We start from the raw sequence: 27,258 nt of genomic DNA, 5'->3' as shown, positions 1-27,258 counted from the left end.
CAGCAGATTTTATAGGAAATTGACCAGAGAAAGCCTTTTTAAATAGTGTCATTCACTAAATTGTTTCCAAATACAATGTTTTACACCTAAGTAAAGTTGTTTTTTTTTTAAATTAACTTCTTGGTTTTGGTTCTCCCCTCCCCTCCCCTCCCCTATCCTCTCCTCTCCTTTCCTTTCCTTTCCTTTCCTTTTCTTTTTTCAAGCAGTCCTTCCTTTGCATTTGAGCTGGTTTTATTTCTCAATTTGCAAATAGGTTAGTAGTGTTGCACATTGGCCTTGTCATGCAAACATCTGATTTACCTGGATAAAGGATTAGGGAAATAAAATACTTTGGGGGATCTAGGGCTTTTGGATGGAGTGCGGTGGCAGACAGGGTGAAGGCAGCAGTCTGAAGTCAGGAGAGCACGTCTGTCTCGGCCATTTCTCCAGCATGTGCTCCTCCTAATCTGAATCCATTTTCCTTCCCATCTGGGGCCCAAAGAAAATTAAATGAAGCCAGTTCAGAGGTCAGTCTATCAGGGAGTGCCTCACCAAGGACCCCCACACCCTCCCTTGTGTCTGACAATGAGATTTTAATTTTATCTGGGCAGTGGCATAAGTGTTGAAGCACTTGACCATTGCTTTTGTTCATACATAGGGATCAGAGGGTTATCTTACAAAAGAGATCATTTCAGAGTAACTGGTTTTGTTTACTAAAATGTGGGAGCTCTAAAATCTGCTCCCCGCCTTCAGAAATGTGAATGTGTGGGGTATGTGCTGTCATGAAGATTTTATAACTTGTAATATTAGGAAAGCAATAAGACGCTGTTGTTGGTTGACCATCTGGTTATGCATTCTTGGTGTCACAGGGTTTTTTTTTTTCAATTTTACTTTTTTTTTAAGTGAGAGGAGGGGAGATAGTGAGACAGACTCCCGCATGCACCCCAACCAGGATCCATCCGGCACCCCACATCTGGGGCCGATGTGCAAATCAACCAAGCTATCCTCAATTTTACTTTTTGACTGGTGAGAAGAAACAAAGAATAGGAGTTTAGAAATTTCAAAGATGCTCTACGAACAAGGAATTTGTATTTAGTTTCTTTACATGGTTAGATTTTGAAATCATTTCCTTATGAAAAATAGGATATGAAAGGTTAATTTCATATATAAATATATATGTATACACACACATATTTTACAGACAATAAACTAAAAACTCAACTCCCAATTTATTCCCTCTCCAGCCCTAGATGTGAACTTTTAGCTTAGGTTAAAAACACTCTCTCTACTGTAAGTAGGAGTCAGATATAGATCACAGGGAATCTCTAGAAAGAAAAATCACCGACAGAAAGGACCTGTACAGATTTCATATTTCATCCATTCATTCAAACATATTTATTGAAACCCTAGTATTTGCATATCATGCTGCCAAACACAGAGGGATTTGCTGAAGAAATATTAAAGACTTTCTCTCTTCCTTTGAGGAGCTTAGAGCTTACTTGGGGAGAAAGGACATAGACATATGAAACAGTTAAGTTGTAATTCAAGGCAGCATATGATTAAATACCAAAATGTGTGGTTCTGACAAGAAATGCTATAGGAGTTCAGAAAAGGGAGTGATAACTCAGTGGCACTACTGTTTTCTGCCTACAAATTGGCAAATTGTAGCACTATTTGTATGAAATATTTTACACTTGTTTTTTTGGCAGCCTTGGGCCTTGACTCCCAGGCAGCATTAAGAGCCTACAAAAATATTTGTGCTCCAGTCTCTGTAGAACTGGCTGTTTGGTTTTTTGTTTTTTTTTCCTTCTTTCTTATGGGCAGAGGAAGTGCTTTATACAAACCAGAGTGCCCAGGAGAGGCGGGTGGTTTTTGACAGTTGCAATCTCTTTCAATTACAAAATAAGAAACCAGCCTTGTCATTCTCTGTTCTTCAGTTCAGTGGTACTTGTTCCTTCTTTGCAAACTCTCCCTGACATTGAGAGGCAGTTTAATTCGAACTTAATGTCCATGACAGATGAGCTAGCTATCAAGGGGCAGATAAATTACACCTGATCTTAGCCAAAAGGCCCAGAAGCAATGAGGGTCAGATACATTTATGGCTTTGGAGAATTGCTGATGAAAATCCCCACGGTCGTGATGTGGGAGGAAGAACTGACGCAGAGTGAGTTCAGACACAGATGTGCTCACTGGAAGCAGGGTTCCCCAAAATGCCACAGGATCACCGTGACATGCTGAGAATATTGTGCTTGCGGATGATGTTCAATGAAACTCACTGGCTTCCTGTTCTATTTTTGTCACATTCAAATGAGCACAGAGCTCAAAGACAAAGCCATGGGGCCTAAATTCTGAAGAATCAGAGAGAGAGACAGACAGAAGGAGAAAGAGAGAGAAAAGAGGAAGAAGAAGAAAGAACCGCTTATAAAATGTCAGCGCATGTCAGATACACTGTTTGGTCCCCATCTCCGTCTGTTCAGCCTCGCTCAGGGACTCCCCGCAGCTGAACGTAGTTATCATCTGGTTGCTTTTCAAACTCATGATTCATGAATTTTCAGTTTCTTTTCAAACTCAGGTGTCACGGGTGCTCTCTCACCCCTTCATTTCAACCCTAGGCCTCGAGAAGTTATAGCTAACAGATGTTTTGTTCTTCGCTTGACATTACTCAGTGAGATGTGTGGAATCCAGCACCCTTTGACAACACCATGGCACTTGGTGTTTGCTTTTCTTGTCGGCTTCGCAGCCCTTCTGGCGAGGCAAGAGCTCCCAAGTTAGCGTGACCTAGAGTGACCGAGACAGCAAGCTTACCAAATGATCTCACCACTTAGCTTCTGATCATGTTTGTCAAAGTAGTTGGTGCTGACCACAGCTGGATTTATCTGGGTCAACCTCCGAGCTGGCTGACTTGGGAAAGTGGCCCTGGAAAGTGTCTCATCCATATCTTTTGATATTAATTGGTGTATCTGTATAAATAAATGTTATGTAGTACATAATTATGGAATGTCTTATCAAATTCTTGGGAAGGCTCTGCCCTTGACATATTTTTATTTAATTATCATACTGCAAAGCTGGTTTTCTTTTTTTAACTACAAAAAATTTACACAATAGGTCAGTATTCTGGGAGTGAACTGCAAACCTGAAATGTATACAATGTATAAACCCCTTCTTTGGCTGTTCTTTGCTAGTTTTTTTTTTTTAGAAGGGAGCTCTTTAATTTCAGAATCCACAAGAGTACGCGCTTTCACTGTATGTAGAGGTGTGATCTTGTGAGAGGGCTCTCGAGTCCAAGTTCAACATGTTGTTTGCATTTGTTCTCTGCTCTGAGACATGGTGGAAAAAGCGTTCTGTTTTCCTTTTGCTTCTCATGGTTTTAGCATTTCATTCCTATTCTTGCGCAAAATCAATAATCCACTGTGCAAGGCCTGGTATTTTGTACTGAAGCCAGTATGAGAAAGTTTTAACTAATGCATGTGTTGAGTTGCTGTTCTGTTGCCCTATTTTTTGTTTTAATAGGTGCACTTTTAAAGATGATTGTGTACGTTCAGAGAACTCAGAAAACTGGCTGGATATTGCATCAGGAGCTAAACAGTGCCCTCATATTTACATATCTCAAAGAAGTAAAGATAAGGTAAGAGGAAAGATTTTAATTTCTCTATATTGTATTGTCTTGTCTTACACAACTGATGTTAACTTCCTTCTGTGTATGAAATGTCAGTTAGTAAACAAATACACTTAGTTAGGAGAGTCATTTGTTTAGTTAACTAATATTGAGTGCCTACCAGATGCCACATGCTGCACAAGGTGCCAGGCGTGTAGCAGCAACCAGGACACATCGTGGACCTGCCCTCATAGTGTTAGCAGTTATCTATGGAGCAGCAGATGGCCTTCAATGTTGAATTCAAAGAAAAGATGAGCTTTTAATGTAGTAGAAAAACACATTGATTTTAAAAATAGAGAAGAATGAAATTCAGACTCATGGTCAATAAGACACCTTAAATGTGGCTTAGTGCAAAATTTTATTTTATTTTATGGTTCCTTTTCCTTGCATGTTCAGGCTTCTCCTGACAACTATGTTATGGACGTATTGGGAGAGGGGAGAGAAATCAATGTGGGCAGCGAATGTTGCAAGTGGGGTCCCTCGCAAAGAAAGCCTGTGGGCTCTTGCCAAGGCAAAACTGCCAATCAGCCCTGTCATTGGATGAGAGAAAGGAAGAAATGAGTATATTAAGCATTTCCTGACTCACATACCAACCATGTCCTATGGGAAATGGAGTTCCTGTCTTGCTCTCTCGGCGGAGCTGTAGGAGACGTTTCCTCCCTAATTATGGCTCTTGTATTATGAATAATTGTACAGAATCCCCATCAGCAGCCAGTTGACCTGCCTGTTGAGCTTGCTCTGTTTTACTTGAATGTCACATTAACAAGGAAATGGGCCACTTTCTCTTTTCCCTTACACTTTGCCATTTCAAATAGCAAGCACCATACCACTTAAGATGATTTAACATTTAATAAAGGGAGAGTCAGAGCGTTTAATGAAGGATAAATAATAAAGGAATCAAGTTTTTAAGTCATAACTGATCAGAACTCAAGGATTTTAAATTATTGGGTAGTTTTCACTTTCTATGGTCTTCCTGGGGGTGGGGGAGAGATGTGTATATATTAAAAAAAAACTTTTCAAGCCTTCAGCCAGACAGGTCTGAGTCAACAGTGGATAGTCTGAAAAAAGGTGCTTAGGCATCTAAGCACAGCTATGACCAAATTTGTATTTCTCTCATCAGTCTGAAAATTCTTTGGTGCCAATGGAGAAGGAGAGAAAATCTTAGGATCCTTGAATCTACCCAGTACTCTGATAAGTGGTTAAGATGTTGCAAATTCTTTTCTTTTATCATTTTGAAAATTGTAAGGATAATAATTTAGCTAAATATAGTGAGGGAAAGTGACTTGTTCATTACACAAATAAAGTTTTGCTTATACAATTTGCTTACCTATCTTTGCATTCACTAGTATAAATTAACCACCATTCATATCTAGTATGTATCATACAAAAAAATGTTTACCACCTAAACACTACTAGTGTTTTCCTGCCACTCTGAGTCCCACTGTGGTTTACCCTGGTCCCTCGAGTCTTCCCACACAACCATTACCTTAATCTCCGCAGTCATCATCACCCTCAAGATAAAGGCGATAAGGATGTAGTAGTTCAAATAAAGCAAGTCTTTGAATCCAACTTTGGACTGATTATTTTAACCATGTTGGTAAAACATTTGACTCCATCTCTTGGTCATAATATGTCAAAAATATTTCTGTCCTATGATCATTTACAACTTGCCTGAAAGTCTCAGATTTTTGTTTATTTAAATAATACCTGATTCTGACCTACAGAGATGGCAGTCTGTGGTTTTCCTCAAGTTTACCAGCCAGCTCCATTCATAAAGGGTTTGCAAACTGCACATCATGTACCTTGCAACATTCTAGAAATTTCTAGATATAGGAAACCCTCCATATAATGCAGAGACTCTGTTCCCAAAAAGCCTCGTCTCTTTACACAAAACAATTAGAAGATTATATACTCATCCTCATTAAGAAATAGACATTAAAGAGAAAAAAATGAGAGCAATTCCAGTTGTCCTGAAGGGATATCTATGAGGTTTTGTTGAGTAAAAAAAACAGCAGGATGCAGAAAAGTAGGTATAGCATGATCTTGTATTAATTTTAAAAGTCCCGATATAAATTTATGAGTATATGTCTCTTTATGGTTATTTGAGAAAAATATAGAAGAATTATTACTGAGTTGTAAACATGGGCTCCCCTGAAGGAATACTGATGTGGTGGGAAGGAAGACAGACAAGTGAAAAAAAAAGAAAAATGAATTCCTTGCATGCACAGACACACACAAAAAGGATGTATGGTATACCCTGTTATTGCATTATGTAAAATTATACGTTTGTGTATACCTATAAGGAACTTTTAGCATTCAGGGAAAATGGCTTATACTGATAAAAACAAAACAGATGTGGGAATTAAGTATTTCCCACAAACAACCTGGTTCCTAAAGGAAAGTTACTAAAAACATTCTTTTACAAATGAAAACATAAAATTTTACCATCATTGATTCAGTCAACATTGTTCTGTCCAGTTTAGTAATACAAGAAACAAGTAATAGAAATAATATTTTGGCCCTGGCCTGTTGTCTCAGTGGTAGAGCATCGGGCCGGCATGTGGATATACTGGGTTCAATTTCCGGTCAGGGCACACAGGAGAAGTGACCATCTGCTTCTCCACCCCTCCCCCTTCTCGTTCTCTCTCTCTCTTCTTCCACAGCCATGGCTCAATTGGTTCAAGTGCATCAGCCCAGGCACTAAGGATGGCTCTGTGGAGCCTCTGCCTCGGGTGCTAAGAATAGCTCAGTTGAGAGCATGGTCCTAGATGAGCAGAGCATCGGCCTCAGACAGGAGTTGCTGGGTGGATCCCAGTCCGGGCCCATGCAGGAGTCTGTCTATCTTCCCTCCTCTCACTTGGAAAAGGAAAAATATATATATTAAAAGAAAAAGAAATAATATTTTATTCCATTAGACAAAATATCATTATTTGCCCCTCTTAAGTGGTTGTATATCTGCAAAATATAAACAAAATAGCTCTTACAACTATTTAAATTAATAAAAGTAAAACAAAGTGCTAAGTGTTCAGCAAGCACTTAAATATCAATAACCTTACATGTAAGCTAAAACTAATTATTAATGTTTATTAATAAAATTGCCCATTCATTAAAACAATAGAAATACTCATGTATAATCTTAAAGAGCTAGGTATATACCCTGTATTTAAAATCATTTTTACTAGGAGATACATATCAAAGACAGCTACCAAAGATAGTAACTTTGACTTTGCAACAGCTTGTCTTAAATGATTTTTTAAATAATAATTAGAATGTGGGGCAGTGGCCTACTGAGACTATTTATAATTCATATTATAGAAACCTTATCAATTAAAAGCATAAGTATAAATAAAAATTAAAGCAAAAACACACAGGATATTTTCTTGGAAGATATGAAAAACATCTTGAATACATCCAGCCACATACCATGTTTCTTGGGGGGAAGATACCATAAAAATTTCACCCTTCTTCAATCTATTTTCTAGATTTCATGTAATCCCAGTGAAAATTTGAATAGCATTTATCTTAAAATTAATATAAAATTTATCTGGAATAATATGAACTGGTTGAGAATATCCAAAATCTATTTAAAAAATAAAATTATTTAAGCAAGACTATGTCCATATGATTATAAATATGTCTAGAACAATAATTCAGCTGATGATTCTGGTTTAAAAATAGGTATATGCTTTTTACTCTATTCTATGAAGTAGAGTAAAAAGCTGAGAAGTAGATGTGAAAATATTAAAGATTAAATGTCATAAAAGTAAGAGGAAAGAAAATAATTATTTTATAAAAGGTACTGAAATAACTGACTTACAATATGGAACCATAATTTAATTCACATTTTACATTAAATATAAAAATGAAATTTAGGCTAATTAAGAAATCCATATGAAAAGCTGACAAAAACTAACAGAAAATAGAATTGAGCATCAGGTAATTCAGAAGTATAATTTTCTTAGCTTGGCAGCAATACAGTATGCAATAACAAAAGAAAAATAATCATATACTTGACTTAAAAAAATATCTGTCCAACAAAAAAATAAGGAACAACTAAAGCACACACTTTAGGGAAACATTTACAACAGGCAAAATATTAATTGCAAGATATTAAAGCTAGGAGAAATTAAAAAGAAAAACATCAAAACACCAAAAAGCAAGTGGGCAAAGCATATTCTCACAAGAAGAGGTTTAGAGAGTTGGACATTGTGCCAATACATTCAACATTACCAATTATCAAATAAATACAAATTAAAGTGATAATATGATATGCTAACACCTAGTGTTGGCAATGCCAATTAGCACAATCTTTTTGGAAAGCCATTTGGCAGTATGTTTCAAAGTCATAAATATATTCATTCTGTTGGAAGTAGCAATTCCAGGCTTAGAATTCTGAAGAAGTAACTTGAAAGAAGAAAACCCAGATGCATACAGATGCTATTGCGTAGCATTTATAGAGTTAGAAACTTGGAGATAACGGAACTGTTTGGCAATAAGGAGAATGGTTAAGTAAAATACGGACGTTGGTTGACCTGGTAGAATGTTTGTTGACCACCAGACACATCATCAGCTAATTGACACTTAAACTTTCTATCTTTATCTTATCCTTTATGTTTTCAGTTTCTCTTTGTCCACTGTAGTTCAAGAAAGACCTATTCACCTGCTAAGGAGTCCCATTTTGGGTTTATTAAGCCAATACTTCAGCTTTTTTACCATACTCACCCGGAACCCAACATCACACAAAAACACCTTCAACTCCCTGGCCAACCACTTCTTCCACGGCCCTTGCTGTCTCCTAGTGTCAGATCACCCCAAACTGGCCTTTGCCCTTCTGTTGCCTGGAAACTGTCCTTGCTGAGGACCCTGGTGAGCTCCATGTATCCCTTCCAGCAGGTGGTAGAAGTCCTCATCTCACTTGGCCGGCTGGCGGGATTCTGGAAACCCTCTCTTCCGCTGCACACCCTCTGCATGCTCTTTTTCTTCGGCCACGCCTCAGCCTCCCTTGCTGGCTCCTTCTCTCCCAGACTCAAAATATTGGAGTTGTTTCAGGCCCAGTTTTGGCTCTTTCTCTCCTCTGAGTCTACTTTATCCACAGACGGTCTTATCCACTCTCATAGCTTTCTGGATCACCTGTATGTTCATGTCTCCCTTATCTCCACCCCAGCTTGTGCCTCCAAGCTCCAGGCCCACATCCTCTTGATGATCACACAAATAGCTTGAACTAAACACATCCAAATTTGGAATCTTAAGTTTCCAATCAAAGCTGGCCTCCCTCACTGTGCCCCATCTCGGTCCACGGTACCTCTTTTCATCCGTGTGCTCACCCAGTCCTTCATAGCCACATGCTCTGTTTCCAGTCCTGCGCTCTGCCGCCTCTGAAGGACGTTTTCGGTCTGTCCTGTTTTTCCTTTTCTACTGTACCATCACAGCCTGGGCTTCTGTCATTTCTTAATGGTCTCTTAATACTGTGTGGCTCTCAAACTAAATTTGTTTTAGTCTAGTGGACTTTTTTCTGCTTCTGCTAGACAATAAGCTCTTTGAGGGCGGGGACTACAGCTGTTTGGCTCACTAAAGTATTCCGTACTTTGTTCAGCTCTTACCACATCTTAAGAGCTTGATAAATGTTTGTGGAATAAATCAGTAATTACAGTCGTGTAAAACTATGTATGTGAGAACTAGAAGGAAATGTAGGAAATTTAAAACAGCTGGTAAAAATAGGATTTAAAAAAACTTTCTGAGCCCTGGCCGGTTGGCTCAGCGGTAGAGGGTCGGCCTGGCGTGCGGGGGACCCGGGTTCGATTCCCGGCCAGGGCACATAGGAGAAGCGCCCATTTGCTTCTCCACACCCCCCCCCCCTTCCTCTCTGTCTCTCTCTTCCCCTCCCACAGCCAAGGCTCCATTGGAGCAAAGATGGCCCGGGCGCTGGGGATGGCTCCTTGGCCTCTGCCCCAGGCGCTAGAGTGGCTCTGGTCGCGGCAGAGCGACGCCCCAGAGGGGCAGAGTATCGCCCCCTGGTGGGCAGAGCGTCGCCCCTGGTGGGCGTGCCAGGTGGATCCCGGTCGGGCGCATGCGGGAGTCTGTCTGACTGTCTCTCCCCGTTTCCAGCTTCAGAAAAATACCAAAAAAAACCCCAAAAAACTTTCTGATATTTTTGTTATAGTGTTTGGATGCTGAAATACATTTAAGAAATATATGTGTACAGGGTAACATGTGACAGGACCATGTGCTCAGAGGTGTGGTGCAGCTATACACGCTAGATTGAAGAAGGAGGATGGATCTGAGTTCAGCTTTGTTGAAGATGAACTAGTGGGATCGGTCTGGGATATGTTACTAGCCTCAAGTCCCTAGAGATGGTTGGACTTGGGTTCTTCCAGGTTAGACTGTAAGAACTTGCTTTCTACCAGCATGATTCTGTGGCCCAGAAACAGAACTCTGCAAATGGAATGGTGGGGTTGACTGCGGCCTAGAATAGACTTAGCAAGCTCATTAGAGACACAAGACTGCAGACTCTTAGGTGGCCTTGCAGACAGTCTGGGCAGAGGTCAGAAGCATAACAGAAGATGGATGCCTGTCCTCTTGTCTGGGACTATCGCTCTTCATCCTAGTGACAGGGTTACCAGGCTCTCTGCTCCCAGCTTCCTAATGCTTAGCCCCCTTCCCACCAGACCCCTCAGGCATCTGGCACAAGAGGGCCCACCATTGGCATATTCATTGCTTTAATTTTCCTTTTCAACAGGAGAACTGGCTGTCTTGTCCCTTTAGTTAATTCATTGGGCAAAAAGTTGCTTTAGAGGAAACTTCAAGATTTTTGTTTGTGCCCCTTGTGTATACACACCCCAAACAGCCACCATCTCCAAATTTGATCATATATTTGATCACAAACAAAACCTTAAGCAATTTTAAATGTAAATTTCACAGACCACTTCCTTTAACTATAAACTAATACTAGCAGCTGGCAATAAGAAGTACAGAGCTGACATGTGGAAAATCAAGGTGCACCCTCTTAAGTGAACCCGGGCCAAAGGAAAACAAGTGAAAAAAAATCAAGTGTTTAGACAGGAATACTTAATACTATAAAGATATCAGTTCTCTTTAAATCAGTGTATATATTTCATACAATTTCAGTTAGATTCAGTCTCCTTTCTCCCTTTTGACAAAATGATGTTGAAATTTGTATGAAAAAATAATGTCTAAGAAATGGCTAAGAAAATTATGAAAAAGGATAGTCAATATACTTATCAGATAGTAAATATATTTATCACGTAGTAAATATATTTACAGTCACAGTAGTAAAAATTTGTTGACATTAGAATAGAAGTCTAGCAATAGGTAAGTGGAACAGAGCAGAGTTCAGAAATAGATTCTAGATATATGGCAATTTAATATGTGACAAAAATGATATTTCAGTGCAGTGAGCACAGAAGCTTTTTTGTTCTGTTTTGTAAATGGTTGTGACATAGCTGATTAACTAGCTGGATTAAAAAAAAAGAAGTTGGAGCCCTGGCCAGTTGGCTCAGTGGTAGAGCATCGGCCCAGCATGTGGAAGTCCTGGGTTCAATCCCTGGTTAGAGCACACAGGAGAAGCACCCATCTGCTTCTTTACCCTTCCCCCTCTACTCCCTCTCTGTCTCTCTCTTCCCCTTCTGCAGCCAAGGCTCCATTGGAGCAAAGTTGGCCCGGGTGCTGAGGATGGCTCATGGCCTCCGCCTCAGGCGTTAGAATGGCTCCCATTGCAAAGGAGTAACACCCCAGATGGGCAAAAGCATCACCCCCTGGTGGGCATGCCGGGTGGATCCCAGTCAGGCACATGCAGGAGTCTGTCTGACTGCCTATCTGCTTTTAACTACAGAAAAATACAAAAAAAAAAAAAAAAAAAAGAACTTGGGTCCTTATCTCACACACTGTATAAAAGTAAATTTCAGATGGGTCTAAGTTAAGTTTTTAAAAATAAAATAATAAAGGTGGTGGAACAGTTTTATGTTTGCCTATAAGCAAGGGTTTGGGAAGAACTTTATAACCAAGGCAAGAAACCCTGTATTTGATTATATAAAAACATATTGTGTAGGGTAAAAGATAGGATACATAAAAGTTGCAAGAAAAACAGATTAGGAAAAAATATTTGTCAGTAATATGGCAGATAAGGACTAATCTCTACTATACAGGGAGCTCCTAAAAATTGATTAGAAAAATACACAGACGAAGAACACCAGTCTGAGAACTGAATATGTGATTCACAAAAGAGCAGAGCAAATAGCCAATCAAGCATCTTTCTTTACATCAGAGATGTAAATTCTTCAATGGCAGGTCTAAGGGTGAGTTCGCTTAAGGCTCTAGAATGGATGGAAATGATACAAAAACAATGATTTGCTTCCTGAGCCATCTTCTTCCCCAAACAGACCACAGTGACTTTAGTGGGAAGCATCTCTCCAAGAAAGTCTGAGTGCGTGGTGAGGAATGTGGACACTGGCAGAGAGCTCTGCAGAGGGGAAGGTCCACCGAACGAGACCTGCACCTGCAGCATCCTGACCACATCATCCTACAGAGGTAAGTGGACTCTTTGCTGCTTTCTGTTAGAAAGTGAAGAAGGCAAGTGAACCTCCCAAGTTCAGACTGTGTGTGAAGGAAGTTAAAGGAAAGAAAACCTACGTAATCCCACGTTAGAGACTCAGTCTCTCCTTACCTCCTGCTTCCTGCTCTTCCCCTTGGTCCTGCTCACCTCTTCTCTACCTCTCCGATGACCGCAGGGTCACACTATCAGATGTGGCTGAGAATGACAGAGGATGGTAAGTTGGATAGGCGAGTGGAGTAAAGCCAGAGATCATTGGGCTGACCCTACCCTAATAGTTATGAGATTTTAACATCTGAAGAGTTGAAATGTCCATGGTGAGAAGAGAAAATAGAGTGGCCAGTGTTCTATCATCTTAAGTTCCTTGCATTCATTCATTCATATAAGAAGTATTTGTTAAAGAACCACTACTTCCAGGTGCTTTGCTAGGTGCTAGGGATACAGTAATCAAAAAAGACTAAGCTGGTCCTTGGTCCTGGTGTTTATAGCCTACTGATGTAGAGACAAGTACACAGCTTGTTACAATGTAATGTGTAAATACAGGGGCTAGAGCAGGGGTCAGGAACCTTTTTGGCTGAGAGAGCCATGAATGCCACATATTTTAAAATGTAATTCTGTGAGTGCCAGACAACGACCTGTGTACGTTAGGCATTATCCAATAAAAATTTGGTGTTGTCCCAGAGGACAGCTGTGATTGGCTCCAGCCACCAGCAACCATGAACATGAGCGGTAGAAAATGAATGGATTGTAATACAAGAGAATGTTTTATATCTTTAACATTATTATTATTTTTTATTAAAGATTTGTCTGCCAGCCAGATGCAGCCATCAAAAGAGCCACATCTGGCTCATGAGCCATAAGTTCCTGACCCCTGGGCTAGAGCATACCATGGGAAGCACATAAAATAGATACCTAACTGGTCTTGGGGGATGGCAGAGGGGTATGGAAAGCTTCCTGGAGGATGAGTAGAGTTGAGCCAGACAAGAAGAGGCAGGAGAGTATCACAAGCAGAAATCCACTAGTATGTGGGGCAGGAGAGAAAAAGTTTTGTTTGAGGAGCCAAAGAAGTTTCGTATAGCTAAGGCAAACAGGGTAAGGACAGGTGGAAAGCAAAGTGATAAAGAAAATGGATACCAAAGAAGACACAAAGTGTCTGGCACAAAGTAGCCATTTACAACCAATAGATTTTTGTTACATGAATGGATGAATGGCCATTGGTGGAGAATGGGCTATAGGAAGGAAAGACTGAGTTCTGAAAAATCAGATAGAAGGAAGGCTGTTCCAGTGGTCCAGGTGAGGCAGGCAGTGCGAGCTGAGACTGAGGAAGATGGGGATGGAGAGAAGTGGATGGATTCCAGGGATGGTTCGGAGTTACAATAGACAGACTGAGAATTCCTGAGTCCCTTTGGGTGAGAGAGACTGGAAGTAGAGGCAGATTCATGGTGCAGTCTTCCTAGAATGGGTGAAGATCACAGTGGAACTCAGTTTTGTGGTGAGAGCTAGTGTTACCGAATTAATCCTAAATCCCTCAGAAGGGAATTGAATGCACCAGCCCAGAGAGCCAGGCTTAAAATATGCCTCTCAGCTATCAGGCCCATGGTGGCTGTTTGCATCTGCATTGCTTGAAAAATTATTTCACTTTTCCACTTCTCTTTGTCCATATGATACAGCCTTTGTGCTGTGCTTCTAGTTAATTTTGGTCATTAAAATGCAGATCTTTCTCACTTATAAAATATGCTTCTGAAGATTTTGAGATTACCTTATGAAACAAGTTGGTTGCTTTTACAGCCTTCATCAATTGCACCTAACCCTTTGCCTGCTCTTTTTTGAATGCCTTGCATAATCTGAGCAGGAAAACTCATTTCCCGCCTCTTGCACTCAGCCACCCAGTGACCATTGCCAAACCATAGTCCGTGACCTAGAGCAACCTCAGCCCTTTCACCAAATCCTGTTGCCCTTCTGCTTTGAAACATTGCAAGGGGGCAGGGGAATCACAGCTTTGCTGGATTCCACTCTCACTGTCCTGCTCATCCTAGAACCCCTTGGTTCTCCGACAGGCACCCCAGGTGCTATGCGGACCTCAGACCACTCACAGGGTGTTTCCTTGGCTCTGATCATTATTGGGATTTTTCACCTAAGCTATTTTTATTTATTTTTTGGTATTTTTCTGAAGAGAAGCGGGGAGGCAGAGACAGATACCCTCATGTGCCCAACAGGGATCCACCTGGCAAGCCCATGAGGGGACGATGCTCTGCCCATCTGGGGCCCTTGCTCCATTGCAACTGGAGCCATTCTAGCACCTGAGGCAGAGGCCATGGAGCCATCCTCAGTGCCCAGGTCAACTTTGCTCCAATGGAGCCTCGGCTGTGGGAGGGGAAGAGAGAGACAGAGAGAAAGGAGAGGGGAAAGAATGGAGAAGCAGATGGGCTCTTCTCCTGTGTGCCCTGGCTAGGAATTGAACCCAGGACTTCCACACACCGGGCTGATGCTCTACCACTGAGCCAATCAGCCAGGGCTGCTAAGCTATTTTATCTCTGCCGGAATAACTAAATGCTTTGAGAGCAGAGATCATATATATTTATTTCCCTATGACATTTTTCATGAGTGTTTGGTGCACAGTTGATACTCAGAAAAGCACAATGTTTGCTGGTCTTCATCACTGGATACTTGTAGATTCCATTGGCATGTATTTTCATGGGTCCTCCTCAGTGCTGAATGTCTATGTGTTTGTTCTACTAACACTTAGCAAGTGTCTGTTCAAATGTTCTTGCTGAAAGGTCAGGCCAGCCCTCCAAACAGCCTGTCTTGGAGTGGAGGATTATCATTTTACACAGACCTACTTGGTGTGAGCAGAATTTTACGGGGCCTCCTGGCCTTCAGAATGAATCTTGTTGCTCTAGAGAAGCAATGTCAAGTCTGAGTCTTCAGCCCTTTGAAACCACACACTATGAAAAATTCAGTAAGAAAATCAGAGGAGCCAACAGAATTAGGCCAGCCAGCTTCTTATTCTGCCAAGTCAAGACTTTCATTTAAAATATATCAGCTACCATCCCCATCAATTTATGAAAGGAAGAAGATATTAATACCAAAACAGGTGACAGTGAAAACATCACAGAGAAGCACCGGTCCTTGGTTACAACAGGATGTGAAAAGCACCCAGACCTGGCTGGAGATAGCCATGATGTGGGTGGGGAACATTTCAAACCACAGATCTCCAACCTTCTCCCAGTTATGCTAAGTTAGAATATCTAGGAGCGTGGCTCTGGGATTTGTATTTTCACTAATTTCCTAAGTGATTTAATGGGCAGCCGGGCTTGAAAATCACCTTGAGTAGGGTGCTAAGGTAACGTGCAGAGGTCCAGGAAACAGGACATTTCTCTAATGCTGATTTAGCAGAGCGTTTATCTTTCTGAGTTGATTCTTTTGAGGTTTTTCTAACCAATGGGTAGGGTTTTCAAACATTTGATGAGAAAACCTGCATCACAGACTTGGCGACAGTTGACTCCAAGAAGATCATGGATCCCAGCCCATGGGAGCCACACTTTAGAGTGTGTTAGGTACAAATATTTGCAGAGCGGATTTTTCTGAAGGTGCAGAATTTCCTCTTATATTCTGATTCTCATGTTCTAGACACTTCTTGCTCAGTGACTTGTTTTATTCTTATGCCGTGGCCAATTACAAGTTGAGATAGTGATCCCGAGGAGAGGATGAGATGTAAATGGGCTGGAAAATGGCTTTTTCCTAGTGATTATCCATGGGAGTCCCGGAGTGGGGTGGGCTGGGGGGGGCCTTGTGCTGTGCGCTGCGGCTGCCTGACGCGAGTGGCCCACGGGAAGGGCCCCATACCGATCGGAATGTGAGCGAGCAGCTGGCACATCTCGGCCTTTATGCAGAGGAGGCAAAAATATTTATTTTTTGCATTTACAGCTGTGCTTGACAATAGCAGGACTCCACCGTGAATGACTTTTTCCCCCCTTTGCTCCAGATGTTTTAGCTGTCAACGTAACGTTCTCCTTCGGTTCTTGGCGTTTATCAGAGAGATTCGACTTTACCAACTGCTCCTCATTAAGAGAGTAAGACTTTATTTGAAATCTCAGTATTCTCTCATTGGCTTTAATTTATTTATTTGCTGTACTCCTCGACATCCCAAAGAACTCTTTTGGGGAGTAGAACTTTCCAAAGTGCCTTTAGGAGCTTGGCTTGACGGAGGGCCCTGAGCTAATCGGGGGCTCTCGAGACCCAGTAGTAAGGCAGAGTGGCTCGGGGCACCAGCTGTGCCCGGTGCTGTCTGCAGAGGGGGGAGTGCGTTTGCATGACACCCAGAGGTGGCCTTGAAGTATGTCCAGTAGAAGGGATGCTGCTAGCTTGCCCCCTGCTCATAGCAGCTTTGGGAATTCGGGTCAGAGAGAGGGGCTGAGCATGAAATAATGGGAAGTCCTACTCAGGGAGAAGGATGAGATGAAGTCTGTTTCATCAAAGCACATGTTAAACAGTGGTTACCAGAGGGAAAGCAGGTGGAGGGAGGATGGAGAGGATAGAGGAGTCAAATATACTGCTCACAAAAATTAAGGGATATTTCAAAATGAATATGAAGCCATAAAATTAGGGGGTATTTTTGTGAGCAGTATATATGGTGATGGAGAGGAACTAGACTGAGTGGTGAACACACAACACAATATGCAGATGATGTATTATAGAATTGTACACGTGAAACCTATGTAATGTTATTAACCAGTGTCACTCCAGTAAATTTAATTTTAAAAAAAATATTAATTCCTCCCCCCACCCTCCCCTCCTGCATTTGGCCCTGTCAAGCTACAGAATTCCCAGAGCCAGGGCTACGCCCCAGTCCTTGCTTCTAAAGCAGAGAGAAGACAGAGGAAATGTGTTTCTCAGATTCCTGATTTTCCAGTTGGAAGATGGGGTAGAGGTTCCCATGGAAACAATGGGAAGCTCTATTATTAGTGATTCTATAGTTCATTCAGTGGTCTGATTGACCAGCTATGTGCGTACCAAATGTGAGCTGCTTTGGCCTGGCCTGGGAACCATTGTTTCTTTGGCGAAAATGAATTCAAACTCGAAACTGAGTTGGGAGACCACTCCACAGCTATTAGGACAGCAGACGCTGGGACTTATCTCTCCCCTTGCGGGATTGAGTTCAGTTATCTCTAATAAACAGAATGAAGTTAGGGAGGGGAAAAAACAAACCTGGTACAGAAAGCCTCAGAAGTCCATGGAAATAGGGAAAAAAGGGGGAGAGTTAAATAGAATTTTAAGGCTCAAAGAGAATTGAAACATAATGCAGTTCTCCATCCCAGTAGTAGAGCCCAGACAAAGGAAATGACTTGCCCCAGGTCCCAGGACAAGGTGATTAACAACCAGACCTGAGACCCACATCTCCCCATAGGGGGAGTGCCCTTTCCTTGGGTACTTGTTTCCTTTAGAAAAGCACAGAGTACAACGATCACACCTGGAGGGTAGAATCAGAATGCAAATCACAAACCTGCTTTTAGTGTACTCAGGTAGCCAGACACACACTGAGTCTGGGTTTTCCTCTCCACTGAAACGGCAGTTGGCTGTAGGTCAGAATCTCAGAATGCTTCAGCATTTGTTGAAGAATATATAAAACGTGAATGGTGTCCCCTTTCCCTGCACTGGTCCTCTCGCCGTCCTTGGGCTGAGCCTTCCTTTGGCCTCCCGTGGATGTTTCCAGACCAACCTCTATTTCTATATTTGTCATTCTTTAACTCCAGCTATCCTCTAAGTGCTTACCAAGCCCTCCACTGTTATCCTCGCATGAGAGTGATTTGATTAGTAGACACAGTTCTTTTCTCAGTTTGATTACAAAGCAAACACTGGCATCCCATTCCCTCTGCTCTCCAGGCAACGTTCAGCCTCTCAATTACCGGGCGGTGTGTGGTGCCGATAGGGGTTGGGGACTTGGGGGTGTGGTGGGTGGTCCAAGCTCCAGAGGGAAACTTACCTGAGGGCAGACAAATAGCAGAAGTAGATTCAGAAACGGTTTCAGTGGGTTCCTGTTATCTACCTGCGCAGCAGGTGACCCTGGCTTCAGGTTTCCACGGCAACGCCCCTGCAGGTACGATGACAGTCAGCCAGCCTGAAGGCTGCCCAGAGCAGGGTACAAAGTCAGTGTTCTATCTCCAGCCTCAAAGGACTGTCTTCTCTCCCCTGGGTGCATCACAATCTGTTTAGGGATATTTATTTTTCTTCTTTTAAATGCTCACATGCCACACCACAGAGGGATATTCTAGGATATGAAGATTTTCCTAAAAACATAGGAATTAAGTTGGTTTTCCATGTTGTCAGATGCCGCATATGTATTGGAACAGGCTGTGCTTGGTGTAAAAGTGAGAGGAAGTGCATCCACCCCTTCACAGCTTGCAACCCTTCTGACTACTACCAACACCAGGTAAAGTGACATTTTGGATATTACAAGGTTTAACCAAAAGTAAATGTTGGTAACCACCCAACCTATCTCGTGTGTTTGTTTCAAACTCAATTGCCCACCTCTTTGGATGTTGAAGGGATGTTCTTCCTTGCAGGAACCTTGTCAAGCTGCTGCTGAGATGCGGGCGCCGTCCAAGACGGCGGGAGGAGGAGAACCCGAGGAGAGTAAGAGGAACAGAACCAACCGGGGATCGCAGGTCAGATCCTGTCTTTTGTGTTGACAATGGAAAAATCCCCAATTAAGTGACAATCACAATGACCAGTTCAGTTCCCTTTTTCACTTTTTACAAAAATTCCCTTTCCTACCTTTGCTTTCATACCGTTTCATTTAATGGGTTTAGTACTTCAAAGGCTGCACACTCCCATATAAGAAACTAAAATTCTGTAACTGTGAAAAATGTTGTTGTTCCAGAAGGAGTAAAATTTTAAAGATGACTTAGTGGCTTGCTTGGGGATAGTTAGAAGGAAGTGTGACACAGGACACTGAGGGGATTTCATTTCGACCCCCACATCATGATCATGTTTCTAGACAAAGAAAATTATGTTCAAAAAAGAGTGTGCAGAGTATACTCACCACATTTGAACTGTTTTTCTTTACTTTGTAGAGACAATCCAACCAGTGGTTAATCTCTCTAAAACAATGAGTATTTTTTTATATCATATGTGTAGCTTTCTCTCCACTTCTCAAAAATGCTTATTTTTCATGAAATTTCCTTGGAAATTCCTCTTACCTCCTTCATAGTAAATCACCAAGCTTGACTAACAGACATGTTTGAAAAGAGAGGAGGTGACAATGTAAACATTTTCAGGCAGACACTGGGGCTGTGCCTACAGGACACAGAAGTGTTGGCTTCATTCAGTTGACAGAAGTTAATTAAGCATCTACTATGTGGTGGCAAACAGAAAAAGGACAAGTTATTGTTCTTATTAATCTCGGGACCTACTAGGAGTAAAAAAAAAACACCATGTGTTTTTAAGGGCTCAGTTTTCTATTTTATGACTAATCTGTGGCTTGGATTTATCCATTTGCTACTATTTAAGGTCAAGTGCCAATATAAATAAGTTAGCACATTTTTCATCACTGCTGAAAAGTTGATAGTAACTTTGGCTGACTTAAGTAACAGGCAAAGGGAATATAAATCAAAATGGATTATGAAGTTAATTAAAGGCATTAAAAACCTTGGTGTGCCAATATCTCAAACTTTAAAAGTCTTTGAGGTTTTATTAATTGATGGGCTTATTAAGTGGTAGACCTTTCTCTTCCCACTGATTTATAAAACTGAGCCATAGTGACAGGAACTTGGATCAAGGAGGCAGTGACTTAAAAAAAATTTTTTTTAACTTATCTTTTGTTGTTGTTTTAGTTTTTTATTTTGATGAAATAGACAAAGCATAAAATTTACCATCTTTTATTAGTGTACAGTTGGTAGTGTTAAGTACACTCACACGGCTGTGGAACCATCACCATGATCCACTGCCAGGACACATTTCATCTGGCAAAACTGAGGCTCTGAACTTACTAAACAAAAATTCTCCAATTTACCTTCTACCCAGACCCCGGCAACCATCCCTCTACTCTGAGTTTGAGTACCCTAGGTAGCTCATGTAAGTGGAACCATACAAGATTTGTCTTTTTGTGACTGGCTTATTTCACTTAACGTATTTCCTCAAGGTTCATACATTTTGTAGCATGTTCAGGATTTTTTTTTCTTTTCTTTTTAAGACTGAATAATATTGCATCGTATGGATAGACCACATTTTGTTTATCCCTTCATCTGTCGATTGGTTGGCTCTACCTATTGGCATGTTGTTGCTTGTGTTTTTTGTTGTTGTAAGAGTGTGTTATATATTCCAGATATCGATCTCCTATTAGACATATGATGTGCAAATGTTTTCTCCCATTCTGTAGGTTGCCTTTTCATTCTATATCTTTTGCACAGAAGTTTTTAATTTAATGAAGAAGTCCAACTTACATTTATTTTATTTTATTTTTTGGTGCCTGTGCTTTGGATATCATTGCCAAGAAATCATTCCCAAATCCAATTTTATTAAGCTTTTCCTCCACATTTCCTTCTAAGAGTTTTATAGTTTTAACTCTTAGATTTAGAGTTTTGATTCACTGTGAGTCAATTTCTATATATGGTATAAGGAAAGGGTCCAACTTCATTCTTTTGCAGTTGGATACCCAGTCTTCCCAACACCAGTTGTTGAAAAGACTGTTCTCTTCCCATTGAATGGCCTGGCCTCCCTGTTGAAAATCATTTGACTATATGTGTGAAGGTTTATTTCTGGGTTCTCTATTCCATTGGTCTGCATGTCTCTCCTTATGCCCATAACACACTGTTTTTGTTGTTGTTGTTGAGTTTTGTGTGTGTATGACAGAGACAGAGACAGAGAGAGGGACAGGTAGGAACAGACAGACAGGAAGGGAGAGAGATGAGAAGCATCAGTTCTTCGTGGCAGCTCCTTAGTTGTTCATTGATTGCTTTTTCATATGTGCCTTAACTAGGGGGCTACAGCACAGCAGGTGACCCCTTGCTCAAGCCAGCGACCTTTGGGCTCAAGCCAGCGACCATGGGGTCATGTCTATGATCCCACACTCAAGCCAGCGACCCGTGCTCAAGCTGGTGAGCCTGCGCTCAAGCTGGATAAGCCCGCGCTAAAGTCTGTTGAAGAGGTTTCAAACCTGGGTCTCCATGTGCCAGTCTAATGCTCAATCCACTGCGCCACTGTCTGATCAGGCATTACACACTGTTTTGATTATTGTAACTTTGTAATAAGTTTTAAAACCAGAAAGTGTGAGTCCTTCAACCTCATTCTTTTTCAAGATTGTTTTGGGCCCTGGCCAGTTGGCTCAGCGGTAGAGTATCGGCCCAGTGTGTGGAAGTCCCAGGTTCAATTCCCAGTCAGGGCACACAGGAGAAGCAACCATCTGCTTCTCCACCCCTCCCCCTTCTTTCTCTCTCTCTCTCTCTTCCCCTCCCTCAGCCATGGCTCATTCGAGCAAGTTGGCCCCAGGTGCTGAGGATGTCTCCATGGTCTCACCTCAGGTGCTAAAATAGCTTGGTTGCTGAGCAATGGAGCAGTGACCCCAGATGGGTAGAGCATCACCCTGTAGGGGGCTTACTGGGTGGATCTCGGTCATTGCGCATTTGAGAGTCTTTCTGCCTCCCTGCCTCTCACTTAATAATAATAATAATAATAATAATAATAATAATAATAATAAAGATTCTTTTGGGAAAAGTTAAACTTTTTTTTTTAGATAATTGTATCTTCATACATAGTTATAAGAAAATAATACAGAGACTCCTCATATATCTTTTACCCAGTTTCCTCCAATAGTAATTAACATCTTGCAAAACTATAGCACAACATCACAGGCAGGACATTGGCAGTGATAGCATTCAAGATACATGTCACCCCATGTTGTCAGTTTATAGACACACCCACTACCCTCCACCCTCCAACTCTCCATGGCTGAACCTTGGCAACCCTTGAGCTCTTCCCGTAGCTATGATTTATCATATCATAAATAGAATTGCCCAGATGTATCCTTTGAGGATTGGTCTTTTCAACACAACATAATTCCCTAGAAATTCATCCAAGTTCCTTTATGTATCAATCTTTTAGTGCTTTTTATTGCTATGTAATGGTCCATGCCATAGCTCTGTAAAAAAAATTTTTTTAAAGGAAAAAAATGAAGTCACTGAATCCTAGTTTCCTGTACTGTCTTCCTGTATCTTTTGACCTTTGACACTGTGTGGTTAAAAGAACCAGTCACCAAGACAGCAGAAGGGAGAAAGCTGAAAATAAACAAAGGCCAGGCCTATCACCAGTGCTTCTCTGTGGATGACCCTTCCTAGTTTGGAGAGAGACATTTGTTGATACTGAAATGTTGCCTGTAAATATATGGCTCAGAGCAGAATCTCAGTGTTGGGACGAGAGCATTATGTGTCACAGGAGGCGTTTCTCATGTTCTGTGAAGCACTGCTGTCATTCATCATCATGTGGGCTGTGAAAACTCAGGTTTTCAATCCGGGTCCCTGTGTTGGCCTTGAATACAACACTGAGCCCTCTCTTCCTAGCAGAAAAGCATCAAGAGCTTTTCTTCAAGGCATCTTCCCTCGTCACATAGACAACGAGTGCTCAGTCCTGTGCCAGGCCCTGGAGACGCAGGATGCAAAGGGTGCAGGCTCGATCTTAAGCTTCATGATCCTGAGCTTGGGTTGATCCTCCCTACAGTTGTTTACGGGACACCTACCTATCGATGCCATTTTACTGAGCTCCAAGGGTGTGATGAAGACGCAAGTCGGTCAGGCACCTTTCTTGCCATCAGTCTCAAGAAACTTATTCATGAGTACATAAGTAAGAATATAAGATTTTTTTTTAAAATGTTAATATAGAGAAAGTACCAAAAAGTCTACAAACCCAGAGAGTGTCTTTGTGCCTGGGGCCTTATCTTAGTCATTCCTGTTTATTTAAACCCAGTGCCTGGCTGTTAAAAACACTTAATCAGCGTGGTTGGTTAAGTCTGATTGATGGGTGGATTGATTGACAGAGATGGTATTTCAGCCAACATTTGATGAATGAGAAGCATCCAGCAGTGTGGAGACTAAGGACTGGGTATTCTAAGCAGAGGGACCAGCATAAGCAAAAGCCTAGTGGGGGTGCTAGAAAATTCTAGGATACCCATTACAGAAAGCCCCACATGGTTCAAGTTGGCTGAAGCAGAGGTTTTAGGAAAATAAGGGATGTAAGTTTGAAAGGACCTGGAGCCTGCATCTGCAGGGTCTTCGATGCCAGACTGAGGAGTTTGACTTCATTCTTCAGTGGCAGGAGAATGCTATAGAAAAAAAAAAATTTTTTTTTAAGTTTTATGTGTCCATCGTTCGGATTTATAGTGTTTTTAAAAATGTATGAATTTGCACATCCAAAGACATGGTACCTATGAGAGAGGGTTTCTGGTTTGATCCCTGTTTGGGCCCATTGCCCTCGCATAGATTCATGACCTGTGACCCATCCCTGTACCCTGCCATAAAAAGAAGTGCTGTCATTTATTGGGGGGTGAGGGGGAGGCTACATTAAGGAAAAGCATCACCAACATAGTGAAACAAACTCAAAACCCAGTGTTTGACCTTTGGATGAGAAGTATTTTCCGCCGGTCTCTCTGAGCTAGGGGACCCTGTCACCTGGCCCTGATGTCTTTTCCTTCCTTTTCTTCTGTCTGCTGCCTCCTCCTGCTGAGAGAAGGGTGGCTGCTCTCTCTTTCCTGTTCTCAAGGAAGGGTCGAGAAGATCTGCGATATTACGTCGTTCTAATATTTGTTGTTCTTGACGGTGTGCTTATCGCCGTAAGCCAGAAACACACCAGACAAAGCCATGTCTCCTCTCAGGGAATTTACATTCAAATTGTTCCTCCTCCTTTCTCTCCCTCCATCCCTTGTGAACACGCATTTTAATTTCTCGCAGGCTGTCCAAACAGACCCTTTCAAGGACCTTGCCATTAAAAGTGAAATTAACTTTAATCTGTACCTGGTTGCGAAGCTTCTACGGGCCCACCGCTGTGCTGGGTGCTGTGGCGTTCACTTCCGGTTGTTCTTTCATTCATTTATTCATTCAGAACATGTTTTTTGAACACCCGTGTGCTAGACAGGCAGGCGACCTGTATGCCCTCATGGAACTTACATTGTAGAACTTAGAATATTTCGGTGGAAGTAAGATTCATTTTCAGACAGCAGTTGAGTGTGCATGACAGAAAAGATACAAGAAGGAATGCCACAATGTACTAAATTGAGTAGTTATAGCCAATATTTGTTGAGCCTGTGCTATATCCTAATAAGCTCAAGAGCATCTCTTTATTTAAGCCTCACAATAGACCTATTTTGCCCATTTTATAGACAAACATATTACAGACTTACAGAGGGTAAGGAGAAAGGAAAGGACAGGCAAGAGATTTGAATCCAGGCAGTCTGATGCCAGAGCTCAATTTTAACCACTGCTTTACATTGTATGACCTCAGCTGAATATAAACAAGTATTAAAACAAATAGTATAGTAAAAGTCAGCCTGGAAGGGAGGACACTATTACTGGCTTCTCTTAGCACTTGGCTGTCAAAGCCTGACGCATGTGTGCCACAGATGGGCAGGCCAAAGCCCTCTCTCCTGGGCAGGCTGTGAGGGGAGTGTATTAGTATCAAAGCTTCGGGAGGAGATGGGCAGGTTGGGGTGTGTCAGAGTGAAGGAGCCGGACCCAGGCAAGGGTCCTCCAAGACTGAGAAGGGAAACTGAGGCCCTTAGGAGAGTGGCGCAGCAAGAGTCTCATGCACTCCAGCAGAGGGCTGGGTTTTGAGTCTCTGTGTTTAATCTGCAATCAGGGATCTCTACTGGAGAGGAAGAGCTGCCCTCCCTGGGCATGGAGTCCTGGTCGGCCAGTCCAGTTGACCCATCTGATTCTGAGACGCCACACTAGGAAAGTTCCATAACTAAGGGTAACAACTTTACAGAGTGGTCTTGGCAGCCCCACCTGGGCCATGTCAGCCTCACTTTAGAGTCCGCAGGTCAAAGTAGGGAGCCTTGATCTCTCGGCACGGAGCCCCAGTCAGTCACCTTCTCCCTGGTCTACCTCACTTAGCACTCTGTCTCCAGCCAGTTGCTGGGATCACTCAGAACTTACATCTCAAGTTCCTAGGCTAGGGTCTGTACCAGGGGCCTGAGCAGCAAATGGATAACCTTTCTGATCCACTTAACTCTCTAGTTTTTCTTTGGTGGGATTGTATTTTGCTATTTTCACATCGTACCTCCTTTTCCACTTGACCATCTCCGCCGCTGGTAGCCACTCTCCTCCGTTCATACATGTCATCAATCCTTCTGTCCTTCTCAGTCATTAATAAAGATGGTAAATGATTCTGAGCCAAATTCTCACCGCTGCACAACCCTACAGGACACTTACCTTTAATTAGTTATGCTACCTTTCATCTCTCTAATGCCCTTTGGTTTCCGATTTCCAGCTGCTTTTGAATTCGTGTGGCTTTTATCCAGTCCTGTTTGAACTAATTTCATGAGTGAAAATCTGAAAGACATTTTACTGAGTATTGATTCAGGTCCAGGCCTATCAAGAGCTTTGTCTTCATTTTTTTAACAGATTAATAGAGTTCAATTTGGTCATAGTAAACCCAGCCTTCCTAACATACCTCTCTCAATATTCTTTTCCATAGTAGCCCTGTTTTCTCTATTAATGGCCTAGTAATTTGAATTGTGTTGATGTCAGACTTCACAAAAGAAAGCCTGTATTTATATTCAAGAACCTGTGTGTATAAACAAGAAAATTGTTTATATTCAGCTGACTCTTATTTACTGTCAGGACTAATCCTCTTCAACTTTTTCAAAGATAACTATTTCTTAGTGGTTGTGCTATTTCCAATAACCTGTAATGATTTGTTTTTAAAAAATACAAATAGTTGAGTATTCTGTAATCACCTAGTTAACCAGTTTCTGGTGTATTTTCTTGTATAAAACAGGGAGTGATTTAAACTCTGAGCAATGAGAGCTCATACTATTTCATTAAATAATTTAAAGTTGTGTAGCCATTTAAAAATAATTCTTGGCCCTGGCCGGTTGGCTCAGCGGTAGAGCGTCAGCTTGACGTGCGGGAGACCCAGGTTCGATTCCCGGCTAGGGCACATAGGAGAAGCGCCCATGTGCTTCTCCACCCCCCTCCTCCTTCCTCTCTGTCTCTCTCTTCCCCTCCCGCAGCCAAGGCTCCATTGGAGCAAAGATGGCCCGGGCGCTGGGGATGGCTCCTTGGCTTCTGCTCCAGGCGCTAGAGTGGCTCTGGTCACGGCAGAGCGACGCCCCAGAGGGGCAGAGCATCGCCCCCTGGTGGGCAGAGCATCGCCCCTGGTGGGCGTGCCGGGTGTATCCCGGTCGGGCGCATGCGGGAGTCTGTCTGACTGTCTCTCCCCGTTTCCAGCTTCAGAAAAATACAAAAAAAAAATAAAAAAGAAAAATAATTCTTGTCTGACCTGTGGTGGCGCAGTGGATAAAGTATTGACCTGGAATGCTGAGGTTGCCAGTTCAAAACCCTGCACTTGTCTGGTCAAGGCACATATGGGAGTTGATGCTTCCTGCTCCTCCCCCCTTTCTCTCTCTCTCTCTCTCTCTTTCTCTCTCTCTCAGTCTCACTCTCACTCTCTCTCCTCTCTAAAAAAAAATGAATAAAAAAAAGCTTCCCTGGCCTGACCTGTGGTGGCACAGTGGATAAAGCGTCGACCTGGAAATGCTGAGATCGCTGGTTTGAAACCCTGGGCTTGCCTGGTCAAGGCACATATGGGAGTTGATGCTTCCAGCTCCTCCCCCTTTCTCTCTCTCTCTGTCCTCTCTCTCTCTTTCTCTTTCTCTGTCTCTCCCTCTCCTCTCTAAAATGAATAAATAAATAAAAAAAATTTTTTAAAAAGCTTCTTAAAAATAACTCTTAAGTCTTTAAAATGTATTTGACAGAAAGTAGACTATTCTGAGGTTAATTGCTGGATACCATAGGGTTATAAGGGTTACAGCTTGCAGTATTTTGATTTGATATATGGAAATCCTTGGACA

The 27,258-nt window shown here is 42.0% G+C and overlaps 1 protein-coding gene across 1 annotated transcript in view; it reads left to right on the top strand.

Moving 5' to 3' along the window:
• PLXNC1 (plexin C1) overlaps positions 1-27,258 on the top strand; it is a 174,063-nt gene that overhangs the window by 74,673 nt on the left and 72,132 nt on the right. Inside the window, exons 5-9 of the mRNA XM_066368633.1 lie at positions 3,490-3,604; positions 12,031-12,178; positions 16,186-16,273; positions 18,528-18,630; positions 18,764-18,865. Coding sequence (XP_066224730.1) covers positions 3,490-3,604; positions 12,031-12,178; positions 16,186-16,273; positions 18,528-18,630; positions 18,764-18,865 — 556 coding nt within the window. The remainder of the gene's footprint in view (positions 1-3,489; positions 3,605-12,030; positions 12,179-16,185; positions 16,274-18,527; positions 18,631-18,763; positions 18,866-27,258) is intronic.

The sequence above is a fragment of the Saccopteryx leptura genome, chromosome 2, assembly GCF_036850995.1.
Source record: "Saccopteryx leptura isolate mSacLep1 chromosome 2, mSacLep1_pri_phased_curated, whole genome shotgun sequence".
Classification (NCBI taxonomy): domain Eukaryota; kingdom Metazoa; phylum Chordata; class Mammalia; order Chiroptera; family Emballonuridae; genus Saccopteryx; species Saccopteryx leptura.
This window is presented reverse-complemented; position numbering and strand designations above follow the sequence as displayed.